The sequence below is a fragment of the Rhamphochromis longiceps genome, linkage group LG20 (assembly GCF_057381845.1).
Source record: "Rhamphochromis longiceps isolate RC_006_pf linkage group LG20, R_longiceps_female_GT1.1, whole genome shotgun sequence".
In the NCBI taxonomy this organism is placed as follows: Eukaryota; Metazoa; Chordata; class Actinopteri; order Cichliformes; family Cichlidae; genus Rhamphochromis; species Rhamphochromis longiceps.
The window spans coordinates 16,686,405-16,712,192 of NC_140576.1; the positions used below are offsets into that span (position 1 = coordinate 16,686,405).

A 25,788-nucleotide genomic window follows, 5' to 3' on the forward strand; every position below is an offset into this window, starting at 1 on the left:
ATTTGAAGCTATAACATGACAGTGAACACAATTTACCACAGTGCACCAATACTTCAAGTGTGACTTAAAGTCCAAAGTAATTTCTGGCCAGATATAATTAATTTGGTATTTTCTGGCTTGTGTTCACATGACAGCAGTAAAGAGGAACCACGAGGGAGGAACTTCAGAGAAAACATTACCTAGCACAGAGACTGTGAGCTGAATGTAAAACTTACCTGGTCAGATCTGACAGACAGGTACATTAACCTCTTGTAGAATAAAACTAACAACAGTCAGAACCAATTTAACTTAAAGAAATCATAACTAAAATAACGAGTTCTATACACAGCTTACCTGTTTCTGAGGTACAGTTTACTTGGGCTGTCATACACATTTTTGTACAGGTCCAGTTGCTGTTTAGTCTTCAGACCAGACTGGTAAGGCACTGTGACACCAGCCATGGGCACATTGGGGCAGTGGATGACAAAGATGAAGATGGCGAGCAGACTGACCATGGCACACATCATGCAGAAGCGGATGATACCTCGACACCGCAGGTTCAACTTCTTTACAATGTAGCCACCCAAGAAGGTGCCCCCACCTCCTGCTGGTACCACCATATATCCTGAGAGAAAAAGAATAAAAGCATAACGGATCAATGTTGTTGATATATGAAAGAGTCCCATCTGTCCAAAAGAGGAGCAAGACCTCCAGACTTAAAGAGGCATAAAATGATCCCAAACCATGAACCATGTAATATTTATGTCATCTGTAGTTTTTTGGGGGTATCAGGGAGAAATGTGATCATGTTGTGCTGCTCGTTGTGGAGGAAAACTGATTGATGATAAGCATTGACAGCCCGGGATTAGTAAAGAGGTAGTGAGGGCAGCTATGAAGAGGATGAGTGGAAAGGCAGCCTGTGGAGGTATGCAGATATGAAGGAGAGAAAGCAGTGGACTTTTTTATTAGATTGTTTAACGCAATACTGGAGAGTGACAGGATGCCAGAAAAGTGAAGAAGAAGTGTGCGAGTACCAGTTTTCAGGAACAATGTGCAGAGCAGGTGATGTGCAAAACTGCAGTAATGCTGATGATGATCAATGAATAGCAGTAAGCAGCAGTAAACAGATTCATTTAAATGTCTGGGGTCAACCAACCAAAGCAACAAACAGTGGAAAAGAGAAGTGAAAAGGAAAGAGCAAGCAGCGTGGAGTAGGTGGAGATGAGTATCAGGGTGGATTTGTGACTGAGGATAGCAGCAAAATAGTGAAACGGTGGCACTGACAAAAGGGTGTGCAGACTGTGATCAGCTGACCTGTGCTGCAATTTCCATAGTCAGGGGTCTACGTGGATTTAGTCAACTGAATTCAACTAGATCTAAAGAGATCTTTCACTAGCTTTGTGGCCGATTTCCAGATATTACAAAAAGGGAGAAATGGTAAGTGAATCAAATCAGCATCATCAATTGATGTCTTCTAACCTTGATGTCAGCCAGCGACAACACCCTAGATCAGGGGTGTCGAACTCCAGGCCTCGAGGGCCGGTGTCCTGCAGGTTTTAGATCTCACCCTGGGTCAACACACCTGAATCACATAATTAGTTCATTACCAGGCTTCTGGAGAACTTCAACACATGTTGAGGAAGTAATTTAGCCATTTAAATCAGCTGTGTTGGATCAAGGACACATCTAAAACCTGCAGGACACTGGCCCTCGAGGCCTGGAGTTCGACACCTGTGCCCTAGATGCAACCAGTCCACCACAGTGCATCACTGTAAACTTTGGCAGTAATTAGTTTGTCTGGTATTTTCATGCACCTTTGAATAACACAAAATCATATACATCAATTTGGTTTGTACGACCTTTCAGAATTGTTTTTTTTCTACCTGGGAGATACAACAACTATACAGTTATCTCCAAGACACATTATGTGACAAACTACACAAAAACTATTGATGTGTTTGGTGACATTTGTTAGGCTGTTTGGATGCTGGAACGCCCTTCTGGATCATTCTGACCTACTTTAAACCCTGACAATACAGTTGACTTGAATGTTGGAAAGCTACCAATGCTGACACAGGTTTACTAGGTAATTAATAACTAGTTGGCTAACTGCCCTGTACTATAGACAGTAAGTGTTCTACATTTTGACCTGTGAATCATACACCGTGAGTATCATACCATTTTATATTACGTGATTAATATTCTGAATCACATTCTGCAGTAATTTAAAAGTAGAATGAAAAATATGCAGCTTTTATATTCAGATATGAGTTTGCCAAGAAAGATACTCAAAGTAATTACAAATGGCTTATTAAATTATGAGATTAAATCTAGAATTAATAGCTGACCTTGTTTACTAAATTCAGTATTTTACTTTGTGAGAAACTTGCAGTTATAGTTTCAGCAGAGGTGCTAATGTTAGCTAACATTTCCCAAAGGTAAGATTGGATTTGATCGCCAAAACCAAACGATCCCTCCATGATATCATTCTATCATTCTACAGCAGGTGACAGTAGTTTTCCCTTTATTGTCAAATTGCTCTTTAGCCTAGCATATTACATTCAGCAGAACAGTATTGTTCCTTGTTTCTCTTTAACATTGTTACTAGCATAAACTACTATCTGACCTATATGATATTTTGGATTTTTTTGTATTCATTTTGTATTCATGTAGAGGTTGTGCTGCATTTGTTGACCTTCTAGACTATGATTATCTAGTATCCTCTCTTACTAGCAGTTTATACATAAACTGCTAGTAAGAAATCACCAGCATAGGAGGCACTAAGGGAACGGTCTATGATTGAACAAAAGCACCTAAAATTTCAAATTTTCACAAAAAAATAGATCCTCTCTTTTAGATCAGTGTTATTTCACAAGCTGTTGTGAAGATTTTCTAAGGTTCAATAAATAAAGTAATAAAATGAGTTAAATGCATAGCGAAAGTTGCCCATGTGATGGGCCTCTTTACTTTTCACTCACCAAACCATGTGGCAGCCTCTGATGCACTGAGACTGAACTGTGATTCCAAGAACTTTGGACCAAAAGTGGACATGCCAGCAATGAGGGTGGCCTCAGTAGCCCCAGCCAAGCACAGGAACAGGAAGGTGGGATTTTTTAGGAGAAGCAGCACAGATCTGGAAATACACAGTAAGAGAGAGAGGGTGAGAGTCAGGGGGCATCGATGTGTGAAGCCACTGTGACTGAACAAACCTGAGCTTCCTTTTTCATTAATGCACCCTGCTCTAATCGCAAGATGTTCTTAATATAGAGCAGATACACACTGCTGTAAATCCAAAGACATATAATCAAGTTACATAACGTATCATGTAACTCTCTGTAATCTCCACAGAGACAGAGTAATAGATGCGATCACAGTAAGCTCATAGTATATATGGTTGTGAAATGGAAAGGAGCAATACTGTCACTCATTTGTGCTGTTCTGCATTCATAGCTGCCTGTCGTTGCTTTAGGATGACAGTAAACTTATTAACATTAAGGTTTTCTGTGACATTTTAGAGGTGAATTTGCATGGTGAACTAATCCTTGCATAAGCCACACTGATAAACCTGAGCTACATAATGCCAATGAGAAACAGCAGTAAAACCAGTACCAATGGTAAGAGAGCCCACATGTGGTTTGAGATGTCTGTCTCCCAGAACAGCAACATGGGGCTTAGGTTGAAAGCACTGCAGGCTTCATTAAAAGTAATAATTGCTACATGTAACAAACTAAAAACTAAAACTAATTAATCTGTATTCTCTAAAGAAAACAATATGTTTCTGATTTATCTAACGCATGGTTCTTTTGTTAAGCCAACTAGCCACTTTTCATGTAAAGAAACAAGGAGATGCAAACAATAGTTTGCATTGGAAAAAAGTGGAGGCTCTTTGCAGCAACAAAACAGATTTTACATTAATCCTTTTAACAGTCTAGTTATTAGTTTTTAGCCATTTAGAACCACCATTCCCAAATGGGATTTGTTTGTTTATCAGGATGATTAAGCTAGAGGTTATGGATGCATTTGCAATATTCTTTTTTCTGTACCAGGGGTCGCTTAGAAATTATTAATCTTAGTGCTGATCAGTACATTCCTAAGTGAAACAAACTAATCAAGATACAGATATCCTTCGGGATCCTGCTTCTTAATCACAGCACTGTGAGGACAGAGGTTTTAGCCTTGGTAGAGGTTTGTAATAGTGAACAGTTATTTATTTAAGTGGTTAGTATATTTGGGCGTCATCAGTGTAAAAGTGGGAAGCTGTAATACAGAAGTGGACCCAGAGGTAAAGCATGTCACAGGTCAGTGAAGCAGTGTTAGAAGAATAGTTACCAATGGTGATGGAAACGTACAGCTCAGGGTAGTACTAAAAATACCAATACATTACTCCGGATGATGAGGCAAGTGAGATCTTGTGGTTAAATGCATCAAATGCAGCAGTGAGATCCAGTAATATGCATGCAGCAGATTCATCAGCATGAGAAATGGCAATGGAAATTATTCATACAGCATTTTTCATTACACATAAACTCAATGTGCTCAACATAAAAGATAAAAAACAAAACAATGAAGCAAACTGTACAAAGTAATAAAATGCAATTTAAAATAGAAACTAGACGAGGTCGTGAAAGCATTTATTTCTTGAAGCTCTCTACCTTGGCATGTCTTTAACTGATTTGCCAAACTGAGGGTCTGAGGCAGTGGTGTGGCTTCCATCCTTAAGCTGGTGGGCCTCAGACACACGCATGGTCACATACTCCTGAGAGCCTGCAGGAAGACACAGAAAAGTAAGAGTGAGGCTGTTTCGAAAATATATGGTATTTTACATACCAGAGTACCACCTAATGTATTAGTCAGTGTTTTTTTTAATGCCCTCGCTGTTATAAAGAAGACTGGCCATGGCCTTTGCTGGCACCTGGTAGTTGCCGTGGGTAGCCCAGGATGGGAAATGCCACCAGCAGAGCGGCTGCTCCTCCTGCTAAAAAGCCAATCCACCAAGCCCCAACCCAGTGAGGGTTCTCTGGCGTCATCTCAGGCCTGGAACATCACGCACATATGATTAAACACATTTATAGAATCAGAATCAGAATATTGTATTGATACCCGATAAATTATGTGCTCACAGTTGCTCCAAGACAGTAAGAATAGTACCTGACTAAACTAAATTAAATAATACAATATATTACAAAGTTACAAAATATAACAAAATAGCTCTAATATATACAAACAGCTAAAATATAACATTCCCAGTATATAACACTAATTAAATATATATGGTTGAAACTGAGATGCCTCTCTTATCAAACTGTAAAACGTTTCTTATTTTCTCTGTAGAGGATCTGCAATAAAGGTGTGCAACTGCTGCAGTGCGCACTTGTGCATTAGCTGGAGGAGTTGTATGAGAGATATGCACAGGCAGGAATGAACCACTTGACCTTTAAAGAGGCAGATCTCTAAAGCATCTTGTAATGAGACAGTATTGTTCTATTGTGTATATTTTTATTCTACATTCTCCCATTGTCTATTTCATATCACAATATTTGACTCTATTCCACATTCTGCATGTCAGCTTTTGTTTATTCCCAGTTTAGTAATCTGTAATTGGTTTTAGTGCATTGCATTCTAGTCAGTGGTTTTCTAAATCATTATTTTGGCCATTTTAGCCTTTATTTATGTATTGGAAATGACAGTAAGGTAACTAGGTGAGAGGATAAGGGGCACTCTCCCTAGTCTTGCCCTGTAGACTAGAACCCAGGCCCTTGCAGGCCTTACCTATGTGAGGTAAGCCATAGCAGTGCCCCGACTCAGTTCTATTCTATTATACTGATCTCATTTCTTTTTGAGTCAGTTATCCTTGTCCATGGTACCAACCAAAGCAGACTCACGTTAGATGGATCTCAGTGTACATGTTGAGGAAGTAACCACCCAGCAGGTAACCGGCTGCTGGACCCACAATGGCTGCTGTGTAGAAGATCCCTAAGGGGAGGGGGGGAAGACCATAGACACAGAGCAAGGGTGTGTCAGTACAATGACTCCAGCGTCTACCTCCTGTTTCCTACTTACTCTTCCTGTCCTACAGGTTAAAAGGGCCATTGTTCTTTATATGGGCTCTGCATCTAGAAAATTTCCTGTTGTGTTTGTGTGTTTTCATAAAAGCAATGTGCTCTGCTGTTATTTGAAAGAGAATGATAGCTAAATGCTGAAAAGGGGTCATGACAGGAGCCTAGAGGGTCAAATTTACAAGACTTGCAGTAGATGGCATCAGACAATGACAGTGCTCAATATGTACATTTGAGGCACATTAGCTGCGTTTACCAAACAAGCCCTTTTATCTATATCCAGTTCCTTCTTAATAGAGATTATACTGGATGGTTGCTGGTAATAAAATTATTCTGTGGAAGAGGGACAGAGACTGATAAAAGAAGGTAGACAGCTGGTGAAAGAAGTCGTGCTGTAACCGTGAGAGTATATATCTGTTCATGCACCTGCATTAGCATGTGATGCTCAAACAAAAGTCTACATTTACATTGAGCTAAACAACAGATATATTTGAGCCTGCACCTGCAAAAGAATTATTGCTAAAAGACACAGCTGGGATTGTGTTCAGTGCCTGCTGTTTGCATATGCATTCTCACTATTCTATTTAATCAAAGCTCTGTCAAAATAATTAATCTTCAGAGAGAGTTATCACTGTCCAGCTGACAAAATGAGCCAAGCAGCACATGAATCAGCACAACTATGGCCTTAAACCTTGTATCATTTAAAAAATGCGGGAATTTAACAAAGAGTCATCAGTTTAACAAAGATGATGGAAGATCAACATAGAGCTGCACAACTGATGGAACATATATCATTGTGATTTGATGTTTAATCAGTTGATTCATTTATGAAAAAAACTAAACAACAACCAATCAGTTAATAAGCTAATAAATTATTCAAATAATTTTTCAGAGAGAGTAGTGGTTTGAATTTTTATAAATTCTCAAATTTTGATGGTTTAATATATCTATTAAATAATCAATTTATTATCACAATTTCAGTCCCATATTTCTAAAATGACCAAGTCTCTCTAGAAAAACGTCTTGGCACTCATCTTGGCATGAACTCGCATGTCGTCGTCCCCCCCCCCCCACCCCCCACAGATAGGAATAAGCACCTGTCTAAATGAATAAGCTGGCCACTGAAATATAAAATGTAGGTATGGTACATTACATTTTAGTTTCTGGTAAGCTACTACTGCTACTACTACTTTACTATTGTAATTAATAGTTATCCCCACTACCTAACAGTTGAAGCTATTATTTAACTGATGAATGGCTTTCTGGGGTAATCCCAGGAATGCTGCATCTTTACTATTTTTTCAGGGACTATAATGTCAAATGCTTGGCATGAGATGAGAGAGGTGACAACAGTATGTTTTTTTTTTAATTTTTTGGCATAAATTATCATCAATCATAAATAAATGAATAGGGTTATAGTAAATAATCAACTGCAAACAAAACAGATAAAGAAGAACAGTCTGCTTGCTGCCATTTCTGGTGACTGTTACTAGTAGGACTCACCTATATAAACTGGTGCATAGTTGGAGTTGACATTCTCATCCAGGTATGTGACCCCTAATGTGTAGAGAGGCGTAGCGCCCATACCATGCAAAAACTGGCCAAGCATGAACACAAAGCGATAGCTGGACAGTCCTCCTGCCTCTTTGTTCTGACACGGGCTGGTACGGTTAGTAGAGCACATTCCTGTTTGCTCGGGTAAACTGACCTGGTAGGGAGGTGTAGTAAAGTGAGGCAAGGCAAACATCAGAGAACCCAGTGCCATGATAAGTACTCCCCATCCCAGCCAACGGGGCTTGTGACCTGTACCGCCGAAGTAACTGACAAAGGCCAGGCAGACGCATGCAGCAATGTCATAGGAACTGGCGATGAGGCCAGCCTGGTAGCTGCGCAGATCAAAGCGTCGCTCGATTGAGGTGATCACTGTGTTAATGAAGCCATTGATTATCATCCCCTGGAGGAAAGAGGCCACACAAAGGAAGAACAACACCCACCGAGGAGTGTTGAACACTTGGATGTTTTTGGGGGTCAGAGCTCCCCAGCCACACAACTGATCTGTGTTAGTAGAGATTAACTTTAGCCCAATCTCTGCATTAGGTCTTGTTTCCCCCCCATATATTGGCCCAGGGAGTGCCGACGCCCCGGTGAAAATGAGTGGCTCATTAGTAATGGGACTGTCAGGGTTTCTGAGACCAGAGCCTATGGGGCTGCCTGTCTGGGAATCCACAGGACTAGGGGTGTCCAAAGAGGGGCCTCTGCTGAGAGGACAATCCTGCAGGTCCAGGAGCTCCTGTTTGGAGCTAAAAGAGGCGTCGGCATTTAGCAAGACGGGCATCGCCCCTCTGAGGGGCACTGTGAGGATCCTGTGAAGTGGATTCTATGAACTGAGGCAATAAATCAATTACCTCAACAACAAAAAAAGGAAATTTGAAGTAATAAAGGGTCAAGAAGATATTGTGGTAAGGCCAGGTTCTTCTTGGAAATTATCTATTCTTGCTTTGTAGTTTGCACCTCATGTGTCCACGGCTCTTCGTGTGCTCCTTTTTATTTGCACAAGGTTGCATATGGTGTAAAGATGGCTTTGTTACTGTGATGAGTAATAGCATCCTGAGGAGAGAAAAGAAAAATTAGATAGATTAAATAAAGAAACAACCAACTTTTGTAAAGATTTAATGCATAAAGAAGTCATCATTAGAATTTATGTACAGGCCACAGACACTGTGACCTAGACCGATGCTTCATATTTTACCAAATGTATAAAAACACATACATACATATCTCTACATGGGCATTAAATAATTCCTGGCATTACCACCGCATTGTTTAAAGAACAGTTTTGCCTTTTAACATTATGCTGGTACAAAGACTCCTCTAACTGTGAGTCGATTGAAGCATTAGTATCAAGCATTGCACCCAATCTCAGAGTCTTACACATACAGGGAACTCATAAAACCTCAAAGTGCACACTGCTAATGAACCATAAGCATTGTTACTTTGCTCTAGTAATCACAAATAGAGCTTTCATAATCACCATCATGAAAATACTGTGCAGGTCTATTTGTTGCATAACAACAACACAACAACACAAGTGTGTATTTGATCCATTATTGCAATCTGAAAGCTCATTTTAACTGATGTAATGTATTTATTTATATTACTTTCTTTCATTGTGAAGTACAATGTGGAACACTAGAAACTCAATGTCCACTTGTCACAACACAAAACAAGCAGCCTTACTGACCTTCAGGGGGTCATATTTGACAGTGACAGTGATAGAGCTTAATTGGATGCATAAACAAAACAGAAGAGATTTACTGAGAAATAAGAAAAGGCGCAGCACAATAAAACAGTTTGGTCGACATATTAAATACATGCAGTACAAGCAAAGTTCTTGTTAGTTTTCCCACTCAAAGCTTGGACTCCAAGATTTACCCATCGTACGTTTTGGAGTGGCAGCTTAGAAACATCTGAACAGTGAGTTTAACTGAATGCAGGAATAGCTTCTGAGCATGATCTGATGATGCTAACCTCTGAATGTTGGTTTAGTAGCACATCAACAAGTTTACTCCACCTTTCTAAGTTGTCATTATTGTGTCACTTTTATGTATCGTCAGCCTTAACAAGTGAAAGATGAAAAGCCATTTTGTTCAAGTTGTGAAAAGATTTATAGAAAGAGAACTCTTTAAATCTAAATTTGATTGAGCAATAAAAACACACTCAATATCCTTGCCAACTCCTCAGATGATGACTGGTAAAACCAAAAGCCTCCTCGTTATGTAGTGACTGTACTTACCACTGTACCAGCGCTATGGAAAAGGAAAACGTGTTTCCCTGATCTCAACCAAGAATGAAGAATTGTGTTGCAATGTCCAAAAACACCTTGTTCATAAACTTCTACATACAGTTATGTAACTGTGCTAAAAATGTAAAAGAGAGCACTTCCCTCTATGCCAATACTGTAAAAATCTCTAAAATACTCGCTAAAAATCTTTTTAAAAAAAACCCAAAACATTTCTATTGCCAACACCTTTTAATCACCTTTTAATCTTTAAAATATTTACAACGTATCACACACAAAGCAGTTAAAATATAAATTAAATTAAATTATAAATAGAATCAGTTTACCCTCCTACCTCTATTCCTTCATATAACAGCCAACAGGACTGCTAACAGTTGTTAATCTGGGAAAATGAAAACATTTGACAGAGATGGAATAAGAGCGGCAAATAAAGATGAACAGTTACAGAGAGGTATATCCATGCTAGGTCCTAAGCCCATTTCTCAAAGCCTCTTATAACTGAAGGACTACATCAGCAAATTCCTACACAACAACCCCCGCCCCACATGATTGGAGTCCTGCAGGCAGCCTGCAGGGAGGAAAGGAGGGAAGTGTCACCAGCCCACATAGTCCACCTTTGAATTACTGCTCACCAATGAGCAGCAAAATTGTGAGCAAGGAGAAATATAGAAACAGTCATTTCAAATGTGGCTATAAATAATATTTGAATGTTGGTTAACAAGTTTTTGTGTTTTTTATATAGTTTTTCTTTATTTTAACAAGTGCACAAAGCTATTATTCACTTTATGTCTATGTAGGTTCTCAGTCATCCAGGTCATGGTAATCTAAGGAGCTTCCAAAGAAAAGTGACTGGACTTGTTTATGCTTCTTGAAGACAGTTCACCTTTCATCCGAGCTTCTTCAGTTCTAAGACTGAATGGTGGAGAGACCCAGGTTTTTAAGACCTATTGGAGCTTAAAAACGAATACCTTATCTGAATCTGAGGCAGAGGTGCTGTGCTGCCTCAGCTGCTACCAGGCAATTTGTCTTATTTCAGCCACGAAACATTCTGATAAACTCCCCATCACAGAATAGTTTACAGTTTTGTTTTGTTTTTTAATTTTATCACAATACAACTTAATTGATTATATTTGTAAACCAACTGCTATTTTTTTTAACTTGCAAATTAAATCACTTTGATCACTTAAAATGTACTGGAGCCAATGTTTATGAGAGATTTGCTAGCCCTGGAAAATGTTAGTTCATATTAAAAAATAAAAAAGTCTAATGCAAAACGTACAGCTTTTAACAAAACGTGGACTTCTATGTATTTATTTACTGAAGTCAGAGGTAAAGCTATGCACTTAGTTTGCGGAGAAACAGGTTGATGTGTTTAAGGATTGCAATTTGAATTGCTATTACAAGATCAAACACACTGAGAAATCAAAAAACTTGACTAATGCAAAGTAGGAATGGATATCTGAAACTTTGTTAGCAAAATTTCAAATGCAAAAAGGACTTTTGATCAGTCTGAATGCTGAATGAACAGCACTATGACAAGGAGTAGTATGTCCATGCAGTTAGTGCATGCTTGAAAAGGCTTGGACTGAAATGGGCTAAAATGACCGGAGCTAAAAATTAACCACGTTGTTGATGTTATAAATAAAATAGTTAACTTAAGTAGGGCAAAAGCACTGAATAACAAACGGTTTGGTGCACATCGAGGATTATGAGACTGAACATACTGATGTAGGAAACAGGTCGCTTGGCCTGGGCAAACGGCTAAAAAGAGTATGGGGCCTCATATGCATACCATATAGCACATCTTAACCTTTGGTAAAATGGTATTCTTTTATATGATTCTTATATAGCACTTTTCTAATCTCCCGGAACACTCAAAGTACTTTATACAAAGAAAGCGCACACAAGCATTTTCATCTATGGTTTTCAGTGCTTCCTAGCTAACATTCACACACATTCATTCTCTGATGGATGGATCAGAGAGCAACTCGGGCTTAGTATCTTGCCCAAGGATACTTGTCATGCAGACTGGGGGAGCCAGGGATTAAACCACTAACCTTCCGATCAGTAGATGACCTGCTCTACCCCCTGAGCTACAGCCAATATCTTTGAGATCTGGTGTTTTCATTTCTGATACCACAGGTTATAATAGCCTGCTCAAATTCAGTGAGCCTTTTAAAATGTCCCTTCTCTAACAAATGTTTGTAAAGGCAGACATTGTTGATTTATTTTTTATAACACCTGTGGTAGCTGGACTGACAATACCTGAATTCAACAACTGAGATCTATTGTCTGATATTGTTTATAAAAGACAGAAAATAAGAAAAATGTATCCTCTTTAGGAGAGCACTGTCGAATTTCAGACAAAAACAAGTATACATGCACCAAGGCATATATAGGCAGCCCTATGGTTTAGAACATGTACATAAAATCCATAAATACTGTATAAATACTGTATTTATGTGTAGAAAGTAAAATACTGTTTCATTTTTGATTTAACAAATGACCACTTTTTTTTATCACTAAAACTCAAATGCCTAAAACCTGTCCACTTCAGCTCATTACTCTGCATTAACATGCCTTAATGTCTGTGAAGGTTCTCAGTCATCCAGGTCATCGTAGTCAAAGGAGCTTGCAAAGAAAAGCGTCTGGACTTCTTTAAGTTGCTTGAAGACGTTTCACCTCTCATCCGAGAAGCTTCTTCAGTTCTAAGGTCAAATGGTGGAGAGTCCCAGATATAAACCTAGTGGGAGTAACCCCCCACAGAGGGACAAAAGGACCCCCTGATGATCCTCTAATCGCCTGAGCCAAGGTGGGAAACTGGGTGTGGGTCCCAATCAGCCAGAGTTTCGGGTGTGTTCATTGTGAAACCTGGCCCCACCTTATCATGCGAATTCCTGAGGTCAGATGGCCCAGGATGTGAGTGGGCATTAAGGCGTCTGGGAAGGGATCTCAAAACTGGATTATAGATGGCAGAGAGTTGGTGTCGTAAACCCCCGCCTCTGTTCAAAGATGGTCACTCACAGTGGACATAGATGGCTTCTTTCACTCCTCTTTCAAACCATCTGTCCTCTCTGTCCAAAATATGAACATTGGCATCCTCGAAAGAGTGTCCTTTATCCTTAAGATGCATCGATGCCATCTGACCTCAGGAATTCGCATGATAAGGTGGGGCCAGGTTTCACAATGAACACACCCGAAACTCTGGCTGATTGGGACCCACACCCCGTTTCACACCTTGGCTCAGGCGATTAGAGGATCATCAGGGGGTCCTTTTGTTCCTCTGTGGGGGGTTACTCCCACTAGGTTTATATCTGGGACTCTCCACCATTTGACCTTAGAACTGAAGAAGCTTCTCGGATGAGAGGTGAAACGTCTTCAAGTAACTTAAAGAAGTCCAGACACTTTTCTTTGCAAACTCCTTTGACAACATGCCTTGATGCAGAACATGAAAGGGTCCTGGCAAGCAAATCAACACAAAATGAATGGTACCAACCACACTGCTGCGAGCTGTTGTCTGTTCAGCTGATCGCCCATGAAAAGAACAAGTATAAGGTTTTGGAGGGAAGCCAGAGCGTAAAACCTTATTATGCCCAAATGAAACTCGGGCTTATTTCCCCATTGAGGTGGGGCTGAATTCCTCATAAGCAGAAGAATTTGAGGTTTTAGACTGTGAGTTTTAACTTTGATGTCTAAATTATCATCAGTGTTGAACTGTGCTATCAGAATGCTGTGATGCTGTGTTTAAGTTTTTTTGTTTGTGTTTAAGTTTTTTTGTTTGTGTGTTTAGGCTTAGGGTTTAGATTGGGGATATCACCAATTATGACTTAATTCCTCAGGATCAATATGCACCAGATTGCCAATACCTCTGTAAGACAGGGGTATGAACTTGCATGTGTTTATTTAGACTGTACATTATTTTTCATTTATTTATTTATTTACATTTGGGGTTTTTTTTTTCAGATTTTGAAAATGCTATAAAAATGGTGGCCATGCATTAATCTAACTTGGGGAGGGCAATTCATTTTCCCAAAGGGGTCACATGAGGAACTAGGACTATTGAGGAGGGCTGCACCAATAAGCGTATAAACAGATAAAATTAATATTGAGCAAAACTGAGTTCAGCTTGTGGCCACTTAGGAAAATCAATTGCCCAGCCCTGATCTAATTCAAACCTTACACCTAACCCAACACGTTATTCCCACGATCCAATGGTTGTTAAGAGGTTAAAAGCTATCAGGAGAGGAAAGGAGGTGGGCCACTATCAGGTGATGATGAGACGACCAGAGGTGGGAGTGTTTTGAAAGTTGAACCAGGCCACACTGTTAACAATGCACTTACAGTGAGGTAACACTTTCCTGTCTCACTGTTTGTTTGTCTGAAGCCAGAAATGGAATAGTTCTCAATGGATAATTTTTTTCTCATGTAATTTCGATCCAATTCTCCATCACGCCTTTTCATTTCTGTTTTCAAAGCAAGATCAGAGTGGGGAGCTGCAATATTAATAACCAACAAGCTCTGCCTTACCTAATGGGTCCTTTATCTTCACAGTAGAAACTTATTTATTTTGGAATGGGAAGACTTTCCTCCTCTGTGATACACAAAGGCTTTTGAAGTATCAAGAGGAAGTCTCTCATGTGGTTATTATAACAGACTTAGATGAAGCCTAAACTGTCAATCTCACACAGAAACACCACCGGTGTTTGTATACACTGTTGTAATATCTCACTACAAAAGAAACAATAGAAACTTTAGCAGGTCGTTGCTCTGGTAAAACTGGAAGCAGAGAACAAACTGTGAGACTCACTGTGTCAGCTTTGAGAATAAGTAACCCTGTTTGAACCCACTGATGATGTAATTCCAGGAACTGCTCTTTGAATCTTAAAGTGGAAAAGCATTGAGTTACAGCAAATTGAGCTACAGCAGCACTGTGCGTTTGGCCTTGTTGAACTTTTGCATGTCAGGCTAATGTTACATCTTTTGTGGGCGATAACAACCCAAGAATTCTTGGTTTTGTTCTTCTATAAATAGCAGAGACAAATAGTCAGCTTGAAATTCAATCAAGTCTGAACTTGAAATTGTGAGTCCTTTTGCAATTTTTCAGTTTTTTGGTTGTTGTTGTTTTTTTTGTTTTTTTTTTAAAGAAAAACAGAGGTATTGGAAGCTCTTGTTTTTTGCTTATTGCTTCTTTGATGTGAACAAGACTTAAAGTGATACAACCATGAATGGCAACTTCAAGGTTTGAAAACATGAGGTAACATTTTAAAAATTATTTTTAATCCTTTTCCAGCTTAGCCAATATCCTATCTTGCAGGTCCGTTGCTCTTGCACTCAACACCTTCAACGCACCAGTTGAAGATATTGAGAAATCCTACCAATGGCTGCACAAAGTTACAGAGGTACTGATCATGGTAGGACAGGAACAAGCTCTAAGCACAAGATCAGTAGAGGCTGGGGACTATCACACCAGGCAAGACCCCAGGTGTAGGCTGTGCAAAGAAGCTCCTGAGACAATCCAGCACATAACAGCAGGCCAGGGCATACATGGAACACCATAACCAAGTCGCTTTCAAAATATAGAGGAACATCTGTGCTGGGTATAACCTGGAAAGCTGAGGTCAAAATCAGATAAACCCGCTAGGGTGGTGGAGCTAACAAAACTAAGATCCCATGGACTTCCAGATACAGATAACTAACTGGTGATAGTAGTGGTGTACAAGCAAAGGTGATAGCAACATAAAGAAGAAGGAACACGAGAAGCTGGACAATTATTAAGGGCTGAGAGAGGAACTCAAGGCAGGACCTTATCTATTGCTGCTCCTAATCTCTGGAACAATCTGCCCCATCACATTAGAGAGGCCCCTTCAGTGTCCACTTTTAAAACCCATTTTTACTCCTTGGCACATGACACAGTATGACCCTGATTTTATTGTTTTAATCTAAAATCAGGGTCATATCTGATTTTAGAGTATTAACATGCTGATGGCATTGTATCTGACACATGTAAGTCAGTAAGATGGACATAAACCAAGTATAGCCTTAAAAATGAGAATATAATAGTAGTTATGTCTCAAACGTAACAAAGCAGAACACCCAACCTGATCATACAATATACCGTAGTGAGTAAGAGCTTTAAAATTTGTAATAAATCTCAGTGCTTCATGATAGACAGAATCCAGCATACATGTGTAAGCATATTAATCACATTACTACAATTAAGCAAGTGGAAACAAAAAATCATTTTCTTTATTCAAAGGTAAGACAGGACTTTATTCTAAAGTAAGTATCCAGTTTCAATTTAAAGTTTTTCACCAGTTGCTAAATGTGAGACAATTCTAATTTGTGAGTACGAGTTTTATCGTTGACTGTTCTACAAGGCCTTTGGCAATCAGGAAACAGAGAAAGTAGTCTTTGTAACTGAAAAGTATCAAAAGCTGTTTACAGGTCATGTATGTCTTTGCTTATTGTTGTATCTATTCTGTTGATATATATGTTAATCATTTCTTTGTACAATATTCAGTACTTACCAGCAAGGGATATCAACCTCTTCACGGCTGGTTTGGTACAGGCAGAATAGTGGAGGTGCACAAGTGTAACTGAGAACAGCGAAACTTACTGCATGCCATTCATGTGATTCTGGGGCACTGCTATTGGACATGCTGGCTCATTGTCACTGCCACTCAGTTACATGAGTTACATGTTAACACTGTTAAAAGGCACACTCCACATATTTTTTTCTGCAAACATATATAAATTGAATGCTTTGAAACTTGTATCATGAAAAGAGTAATTCTGATTACATTCAAACTGGCATATTGAATAAAGTGCTCCCCCCCCCCCCTCCATTCATGAGTTCTTATATTTTTGGGATATTTATCACACTAACACGGTTAAAATTGTCAAACTAATTTTGTTATTAGATAGATAATTGTTTGTTCATTTAGTTAAACTTAAAGTGTTGGTTAAAGTTTATTTATTTATTAGATAGATTCGATATTAGAAAGGTAACATATAAAGTCTAGCTTTTAAATTATGATTTCACGTATTAGGCGAAAAAGAAAAATTATCAGACCCTGCCTGGCCTTAGCCCAGCCTTGGCGGAAAATCCCATTTGCTCCAGATCTCTGACCTCAGGTAAATGCTATTGCTGTCACTTCTTGGTAAGGGAAGGTTTGTTATAAAACTTTGGGCTGAAAGTTTTTTGACCGCTGTGTATTGGTGTTTTCAAAGCAGACACTACTACCAAACCTGAAGGTACTCATAAGCACACTCTAGACAATACTTCTTATTGACTCTAATTGAAAAGATAAACTTCATGTTTTACTTAGTATGAGCATCTAAGACCTCATTGAGAGGTTACTGAGGCCGCAGAAAAAGGAAACCACCGTCCATTTTCCCATTTTCTCAATTTTTGGTCTTAATATTTCCATTGAAAATTAAACAGACTGCAGAGTCTATCCATTTAACTGAGATGTCTGCAATGAATGCATGTAGAAATTAGTGCATATATTAATAGCCCAGCAAACTCCTTTCTTTTAGTCAGTAAGTGGTACAATAGTTGCTCATTTTACAGTAGGCAGGGTGATCTACCTCTGTGGAATCCCACTGTTACTGTGGGGAATTAATGCAATGGGACAGCACTGACCTGATAATGCCCTTCTGCTTGGCTGCAACTTCGAAAGCAAAAACACCAACAGTAGCATCATTACTGTCTGCTGTCCTTCTCTTCCTCGCCTTTTTAACTCCATAGTCGTGACAATATGGGCTGATTATGGAGAACAAATATACAACTAGAAGTGCAGGTACACCAACTCTACCTCTACCTAAATTGAAGGTGGAAGAATATTTGCATGATATGCAAATTATCCTGTATTGATTTCCATCCATATACACATGGTTTGAAAGGGGAAATTTAGGGGGAAGTAAGTCCATGCAGTACACCAGTACACAGTGTGCTCATGGTAACATTTCAGAGAAAATAGGAACCTGATAACATCCAGCAGAGCAGCAGTGGAGCCTTTTACTCCAAGTCACAGTTATCATAAAAGGAGGATATGTATATTTATATACTACACAACCATTCTTAAACCTATATAAATATCCATTTTGTCCAGATCTCCGTCTTAGTGTTGCGTGACACAGTTGTGAATAAAGCAGTTTGTGTTTTCATTGATTCTGATTGGTTCTCTGACAACTGACTTGTTGAAATGCATTCTCCTTTAACAGCTTCACTTCCCCTACCTGATAAAATCACCTCTATTTCAGTTCAGCTATTTAATTATTGTAAGGGGAATACAATAAGTTACATATTTACATTAATTGTAACCTAAATTTGATCTATTCAGTAATGCCACTGTGGCATGCTTGTTTAAAGCTAAAAGCATCCACCTGCAGACATAGACACACACACAGTCATCATGTATGCGTCAACCTCCTGCCCCAGATCTCACAGTCATACTAGCATACGTGAACTTGCTGCCTCCTGTTGGTGAAAGAAGTGACCTAGAGAGTAAGTCAATACTGGGTATAAAAGGCAATTAAGAAGATGCCACCAAATCTGTTTGACTGTCTGCACTGCTTTGAAGTTCAACTTTTGACCTTAGCTAAACCTTTCAAGAAATGATGGAGGGTGCAGGAGGGAAAGTACCGCATTTGTACTGTGAACCACAAGAAAGGATGAACAGTCTCAGAAACAAACATGCCACACATAAACCTAATTACCAACTCTTAAGCCAGATAGAGAATAGAGATTAGAGAACTTCAATTATCCAAGCACTTGGCAATCATGGGACACAAGACCCCCCTTTTAAAAGAAAGACAGGCAGTCAACCACTAAAAATGACATAGGAGGTTAAAGGAAAATATCATACAGAAATAGACAACCAAAAACTCTGAAATGGTTTACCTGAAGGCCAAAAATATATATATATATTTTTTTTTTCTCCAAAATCATTCACCTACAGCTGGAAAAAATGAAGACAGCTCTAAATGCTTTATATGTATTTAAAAGTAAACAGGCAAAGACACATGCTTAAATCAGTTGAAATGTCTAAAAAGACAAAGTTTCTGTTCTGTCTCTGTCGCTACTAAAAAACTCCTTCCTTTGACTCTACCTTACTGACGTTCATCTGTTAATATGTATTTGGGGAAAATATCAGTAAATCATGTATTTTCCAGGAATTTCTCTCTCACACCATTTCTCAGAACTAAATGACTGTTTACCACTGACTCATTATTTCCTGTTAAGAAATAATGTGGGTAACATTATGAAGTTGCCTGCTTCTCATTTCAAAGTTATATACTTTTTCATGGATTTTATTCTTTTTTGTCTTTCTTACTTCTGCTTCGTGTGGATCCAGTAATGAACTACTAACTGGTACATGTGTTATATTCTGCATAGGCAGATGTGTACATGCTAGCCCCTATTAGGATGTATCAGTTGAAAACTTCACTTTTGTGATACAATTAATTAAATTTGCTGTATTGTTTTGGACAAATACATTCATATACTATGCTACTAATACTAATATCTATGTTATAATTAGTTTTTTTAAAGAAACTACAAAGCAATTATGGTGAAGGGGGTGTGATAAAAATAAGACTAATGAGAGGCAAGAAGAGCCAGAAATAGAGATGGTAATTAATCCTCTGAGGTCTAAACTGTCATCTGCGATGACCCCAACCCAAGCTCTGAACACTTGCTGTGTCAATATGTGTGGAATACAAGCAAAAAGTGCTTAAATACATATACAAAAAAATGTGTGTGTTAGTTACAATAATTACTTTTCTTGCCTCATAATAGCCAACACTTTGGAGAACAAAAATAACAAAAGTTTGATATTTTATCACGGGGTTAGGATTAAGGTCCTGATCTGGCCCCATCTGTTTCTGTGAACTGGGTCGGACAATCTTGTTAAATTAAGCTGCATTAGTTCTGCAACACGCTCATCAGCACAGAGGCTGAACTCCCTGTGAAACCGCTGTGCTGTTATTAAGCAAAATGTCATGTTCCACATTTGGTACACTCTATGACTTTACATTGTACATCATTCAAACTGCACTGTAAAACAGCTGTGTTAACAGATTAAATAACTGACACGAGGCATCAGCAAACAGCTTGTTTCTGTTGTGCTAACGTGTAAGAAACACAGACGTGCAGAGAAGGTGCAAGCTTTGATGAGAAGTGCTTATAGGTCTGTTGTGGTTTGGCAGAAACTAAGTCAGCAGTCAAAGCCTAGACACACACGAACATTATGACTTTACTTCTGATAAGCTCTGAACTAGAATGCAATGTTTTAAAATGTACAGAACAGTGTCCACATGAAAATAATGTCTACTGTGATACAAATCTGATCGGCTATCAAAGTGAAACTGAAAGGAGGAACATCTTAAAGCATGTGCCAAGGAATATTAACTTGACAACAAGTGATCTAATACTGGAGCTGTGTATAAAATCACATTCATAATTTCCTACACAAAGTGCCAGTAACTTCATAATACTCTTTCTGTCAGCTGGATCTTAACCAGGCAATATGCAGAATAGGGATTCCACATCAGAGCTATTCTGTCCTGTAATGAAGAGAAAAACCTTCATGTTGCAGAATTAAGATACTTAAGTAAAAGACTTGATATTTTAGGGAATATGCTTTCCTAAATATCACTAAACATTATATTATGTGACCTAGTATGCTGATTTTCAGCTCCATGTTTTTTTTCTAGGACTCTACTAGATACCCAGAAACACATTGTTTATAGTTCATTGTACGCCTTATTTATAGTATACTGGGCGAGTAATCAACCTTATCACTTCAGAAGTCTAAAAAAAGATTTGTGATGGAGGCTGCTAAATGGGAATTTAACCAAGAAATTGTCTACAAAACCTTTCCAAAATTTGGAAAGTTAGACATCTTTAACATATATCATTGGCTTTCTCAGTGGATGAACCTTTTGTCATCTGGATGACAAGCAGGCAGCACTTTAATTAGCACAAAGTCAAGAGGGAATTTCTCACATTAAAACTTTGGCAGTTCTACTAAGTTATTACTTTTGGCTCTTATCTATCTGCTGATTCCTAGAATCACCACATTATCAAGTCAAAATTAGAAGAAATTACTATGGGGACTGTACTAGGAACATGACAGATAACGTGCAACACACTTCTTGAGAGAGTGTGTCAGTAACAGTCTATTGAGCAACCAGACTGACAGCTTCCAAAAAGGTCTATGTGGTTAATTGTGGGGATCATTTAAAGGTCACAACCTACCTGAGTATCGCTGCTGATCATATCAATCCCTTCCTGGCCACAGTTTACTCAGCAACACTAACAGACGGATGGATAAATGCTATAAATGAAATGAAAAGTCCAACTGAGATGGTAACTGAAACTAATAGACATTCTAAGCTGTGATTGCCTGAGTTGCCTTTAATATAGTCTGAATTGTGTCATGTTTCAGTCAGCGGTATTCTTCATGGCCATTGGTAGCTGCTTAAATCGCTTTCCTCAAATTAAAAAAAAAAAAAATTAACACAGGATCTGCCCACTTTGTATCGCCAGCTGTCACTTGAAGTCATTGAACGTGTCTGATCACAACATCAGTGCTTGCTGCTCGCTGTGTGGATACTACTTTGGAGCAACATAATCCACAAGCAACATGCATATGTGTCACAGTGAGAGCAGGCAAAGGACAAACACACTCTCACAGTCGAAACAAGACTTAAGCAGAGAAATTAGCTCACATTTTTAAATTTTTCATGTGATTTGTCTTCATCCTATGTCATTCATCATAAAAAGTTTCATTGTGCATTCCTTCATATCATTATTATTGTTATTATTACTCTTGTTGTTATTATTATTATTAAAAAGCTTCTTGGACTCAATAGGCAACGTAAAACGTAACAGTTTTTTTGTAGATTTCCCTACACCTTAATAAAGATTGTATGCATTAAAACATGACCCAATACACCTACACCAATCTGTCTTTGATAAAATAATCAAATTGCCTCCCTACGGACTTCCCGTGTTGCATGTCTGCATCACACGAGCTCTTGACTTGAAACGCACTCTTTCCGCCTGTACCGCAAGTGTGTGTGTGTGTGCGTGTGTTCGGATGTCTGGCTAAAGCAGATCTTGTAGCCTCACAGGAAACAAAGCGTAGGCGAATACACATAGGACTATAAATGGTGACTCACACTGTCTACACATGCTTCTAAGAAAGGCACTCAAGGCAAACAAACCCACCGGAAGATGCTTGTCTTGCAATAATCAGCCAAATCGGCGCATTTTTCATTAAATGAAAGACACGTGGGAGCGACGTATATGTGAGGGGAATGCTTTTTGATGGCTGACAATTCAAAAACGTATCCGCATTAATGATTTGCTGATTTATTTTGAATGATTGGCTCTGTAGACATTGAAAGCGCATCTATATATTACACTAGGCTATTTACTACAGTGCAGAATTCAGTGAGAGAGCATGTGAAGGATGAATGAGACCAAATGCGACTGATTAAAAAGCAATTTGTTCATTTTAGTTTATGGATTGCTCAAAAAACCCTAAAAAACAGACAATGTGTGGAATGTTCGCGTATTGCTATATGAACATGTTGTAGATTGCAAACTAAATGCATTTCTTGCCATCATTTTAGCTTCGGACATGTGGATACAGGGATATCACTGCTGCTGATGCTGAGCGGCAGTCCCCGCCATATAGTCGACACCGGTGTATGAAAATAGGCACGCTTACCTTGTAAATCAGCGCTTATTAGTTCACTTCTTCCCATATAATCTTCTGTCTACAGTCTCGTGTGCTGAAAAACTAGCTGCAGATGTGGTGCACTGACTGCAATGCTGCTGCTTAGCGATCCTCTTTTATGGAGGCAGCGGGATTTAATCGCGGTGTGGCCACTTTTAGTATGGAGGATGATCGGTGCCGCCATAAAAAATAAAATAAAATAAATTAATTAATAAATGAACAAATACACACATATGAGCAAAAATAGAGTATATTACGATTACGCATGCATGTTTATTCATTTCTTGTCTTTTTCCTTTTAGTATTAAATTGTGTTAGTCTGAATAAAATATCACTGTAAGATATGTATGTAAAAATTACAGTAAATAACTGTAAAATGGCAACGGTAAATTAACATTAAATCAAAAAGAGTAAATGATTGTAATATGTATATTAAATTTCTGTAAATTGAGAAACAGTGATTTGCATTTATTTTTACACTGCTAATTAGTTGAAAATATATTAATTTACAGTAATATGGCACATTGTCTTTGAAAACAACAGGAAAAATCTGTAACATTATCTACAATTTACGGTGGCCCCTAGAGACAAAGCACGTACAAACTCCAAAACACATGCAAACCCCAAAACACATGCAAATTCCAAAACACAACGGAAGTGCTCCAGGAACGCTAGGGGCACTGTTGAGCTTTTGTTACCTAGTAACTACACAAGCCAGAAAGTACCAATGACCGGATTTGGGCTGTATCCCAATTCAGGGTTTGCAGCCTTAAAGACCGCATTTTAAGGCCAATTACGTCACAGCGACACGACGAAGGCTGTCCCAATTCAAAGGCTGCTCAAAATGCGGCCCTCAAATGCGTCCTTAATTTCCCTGAATTTTAAGGATGGGCCCAACATATCCCAGATTTCATAACGCGGCGGTGGTGTGGATAAGCCGAAAAAAAACGGCGGAAGCGGAGCCACCGAAGAGTAAACTTTCAGAAGTAAGTACTGAATATTATGCCACTTATTTATGCGCAAATGTTTTTATAATGAAGAACATTAAAACATTACTGTTGGCCACATGTCGGGAAAGTTATGTGGCATTAGCGATGTTTGTACTAAATTGGTTTTAAAGCCTTTACTTTATACGCCGTTCAATAGTTTACTTTAATCTTACAGAGAATGTGATGATTTTATGGATAATTAAAGTCAGTCATGTATCCACAAACACAACAGGCTGAAAGTCAGTGATGCTGCTCAGTTTGCAGTCCTGAATATCACGGCAAAAGCAGGATCCACTGCACTGTTAATGTTAGCTATGTTATATTGCTGCCTCTGTTCGATGGTGTCGAGCCAAACGGACTTTAACGTGTGTTTGAGCGAGCTGACGGTTCACTCGTTAAGCTGAAAGAAAGATGCTTTAATCACAGGAGTCACACATGTGTCCACTGTACCATCTGGGAACTCTTCTTGTTTCGTAATAACACAAACACTAAATCCTCCTTCTCTTGTGCTGTTTTGTAGCAGTGTATACACCTGAGACTCCTGACTCACCTGTCTGTCTGTCCTGCACTCTCTCTCTGTTTCTTTCTCTCTGATTGTGTAATAAAAGTATGAACATGTATTTAGCATGAGGTTTCAACAGGTCAGAGATATACTAGGGAGCTTCACCGTGCAGAGCTCTAAAAGTTACAACTAAAATTTTAAAATGAACCCTAAAATTTACTGGCAATCAATGAAGAAGAGAAGCCAAAACTGGAGTAATGTGTGACCTCTTGTTTGTACTAGTTAAAAGTCTTGCCGCTGCATTCTGTACAGACTGAAGGCGATCCAGAGCTGATTTGTTGAGACACGTAAAAAGACCGTTACAATAATCCAAACGAGAAGAGATAAAAGCATGAATAATCATCTCAAGTTCTGCCTTTGACACCAGTAGTCTGAGTTTAGAGATGTTTCTTAAATGATAAAAACAGCTCCAGACAAGTTGTTTAGAGTGTTTCTCAAGAGACATTGAACTGTCAAATATAACACCCAAGTTTCTGAGACTGAAATGAAGGGTCTAAAAAACTGATATGCTGCCTAATTTCTGTGTGATCAGGTGCAATAATCAAAGTTTCTGTTTTATCTGCATTTAACTGAAGGAAATTGTCATTTAACCATTGTTTGATTTCTGACAGACAATTATTTAAACAAGACAATTTATAAAACTCAGAAGCTTTGAAAGAACAGTATAACTGAATGTCATCAGCATAGAGATGATAAGAAATATTATTGTAACGTCTGATAATTTGGCCTAGAGGGAGTATATACAGCAAAAAGAGAATAGGACCTAAAACAGATCCTTGAGGTACCCCAGAAGGCAGAACTGATGTTTCCGACAACACATGATTCATACAGACAGTAAAGGATCTCTCAGATAGATACGACATAAACCATTTTAAAACAACACCAGTAATCCCAAACAAGTCCTTCATCCTATTTATCATGATGCTGTGATCAACAGTATCAAAAGCAGAGCTGAGATCCAACATAACCAGAATGGTGTACTCTCCGGTGTCTGCTGCCATCAGAATGTCACTAGACACTTTAAGCAAAGCAGTTTCAGTAGAGTGCAATTTGCGGAAACCACACAGGAAAATGTCCAGAAAATTGTTCTTCTCCAAAAAGTTGTTAAGTTGTTCTGCAACTGTTTTTTCCAAGATCTTTGACACCAATGGCAATTTTGATATTGACCTGTAACTGCTTGGAAGAGATGGGTCCAAATTGGGTTTCTTTAACCAATAGCTTGTTTAAAATAGCTGGGAAAGAGAAGTATTAATTATTTCCAGAATACAGGGGTCAATAGAGTAAAACACACTAATGAAAAATGATGGAGGAAGTACATCAAGGTGGCTTGAAGTCAGTTTCATTCGACCAAGCAGAGCACTGATGTCCCGTAAGGTAACAGGAGTAAAAGAGGACCAGGTATGAAAGGTAAGCAACGTGTCAGTGTGATACTGAGAGGATGATGGAGAAATATTATAACCAACTACCCTGAAAATAACACCGTCTGTGTGCTTTTACAGTGTTTTTTAACCCTTTAATGCACATCATGAGTCACAAGTGATTATGTTTTAATCTTCCTTATCATTGCAAAGAGGACCCGGAGGACCCAGCCAGCACATCCTCGTGTCTGCTGACGGCTCTGGGGAGCCTGTTCAGCCACCACCTGCATCAC

At 38.7% G+C, this 25,788-nt stretch overlaps 1 protein-coding gene across 3 annotated transcripts in view; it reads right to left on the bottom strand.

Annotated features, from left to right (window-relative positions):
* Window positions 1–22,717, bottom strand: part of slco4a1 (solute carrier organic anion transporter family, member 4A1) — a 32,460-nt gene extending 9,743 nt beyond the window's left edge. Inside the window, exons 1-8 of one of the 3 annotated variants that reach the window (XM_085394543.1) lie at window positions 22,578–22,717; window positions 10,169–10,216; window positions 7,539–8,642; window positions 5,862–5,952; window positions 4,892–5,013; window positions 4,632–4,743; window positions 2,958–3,112; window positions 334–604 (exon numbers count right to left, since the gene is read on the bottom strand). In XM_085394543.1, the coding sequence (XP_085250669.1) occupies window positions 334–604; window positions 2,958–3,112; window positions 4,632–4,743; window positions 4,892–5,013; window positions 5,862–5,952; window positions 7,539–8,370 (1,583 nt within the window). In that variant the 5' untranslated portion in view covers window positions 8,371–8,642; window positions 10,169–10,216; window positions 22,578–22,717. Of the gene's footprint in view, window positions 1–333; window positions 605–2,957; window positions 3,113–4,631; window positions 4,744–4,891; window positions 5,014–5,861; window positions 5,953–7,538; window positions 8,643–10,168; window positions 10,308–22,577 lie in introns of those variants that run through there. The other 2 variants (XM_085394544.1, XM_085394542.1) reach the window with 2 other exon arrangements.
* Window positions 22,718–25,788: the final 3,071 nt, after the last annotated feature.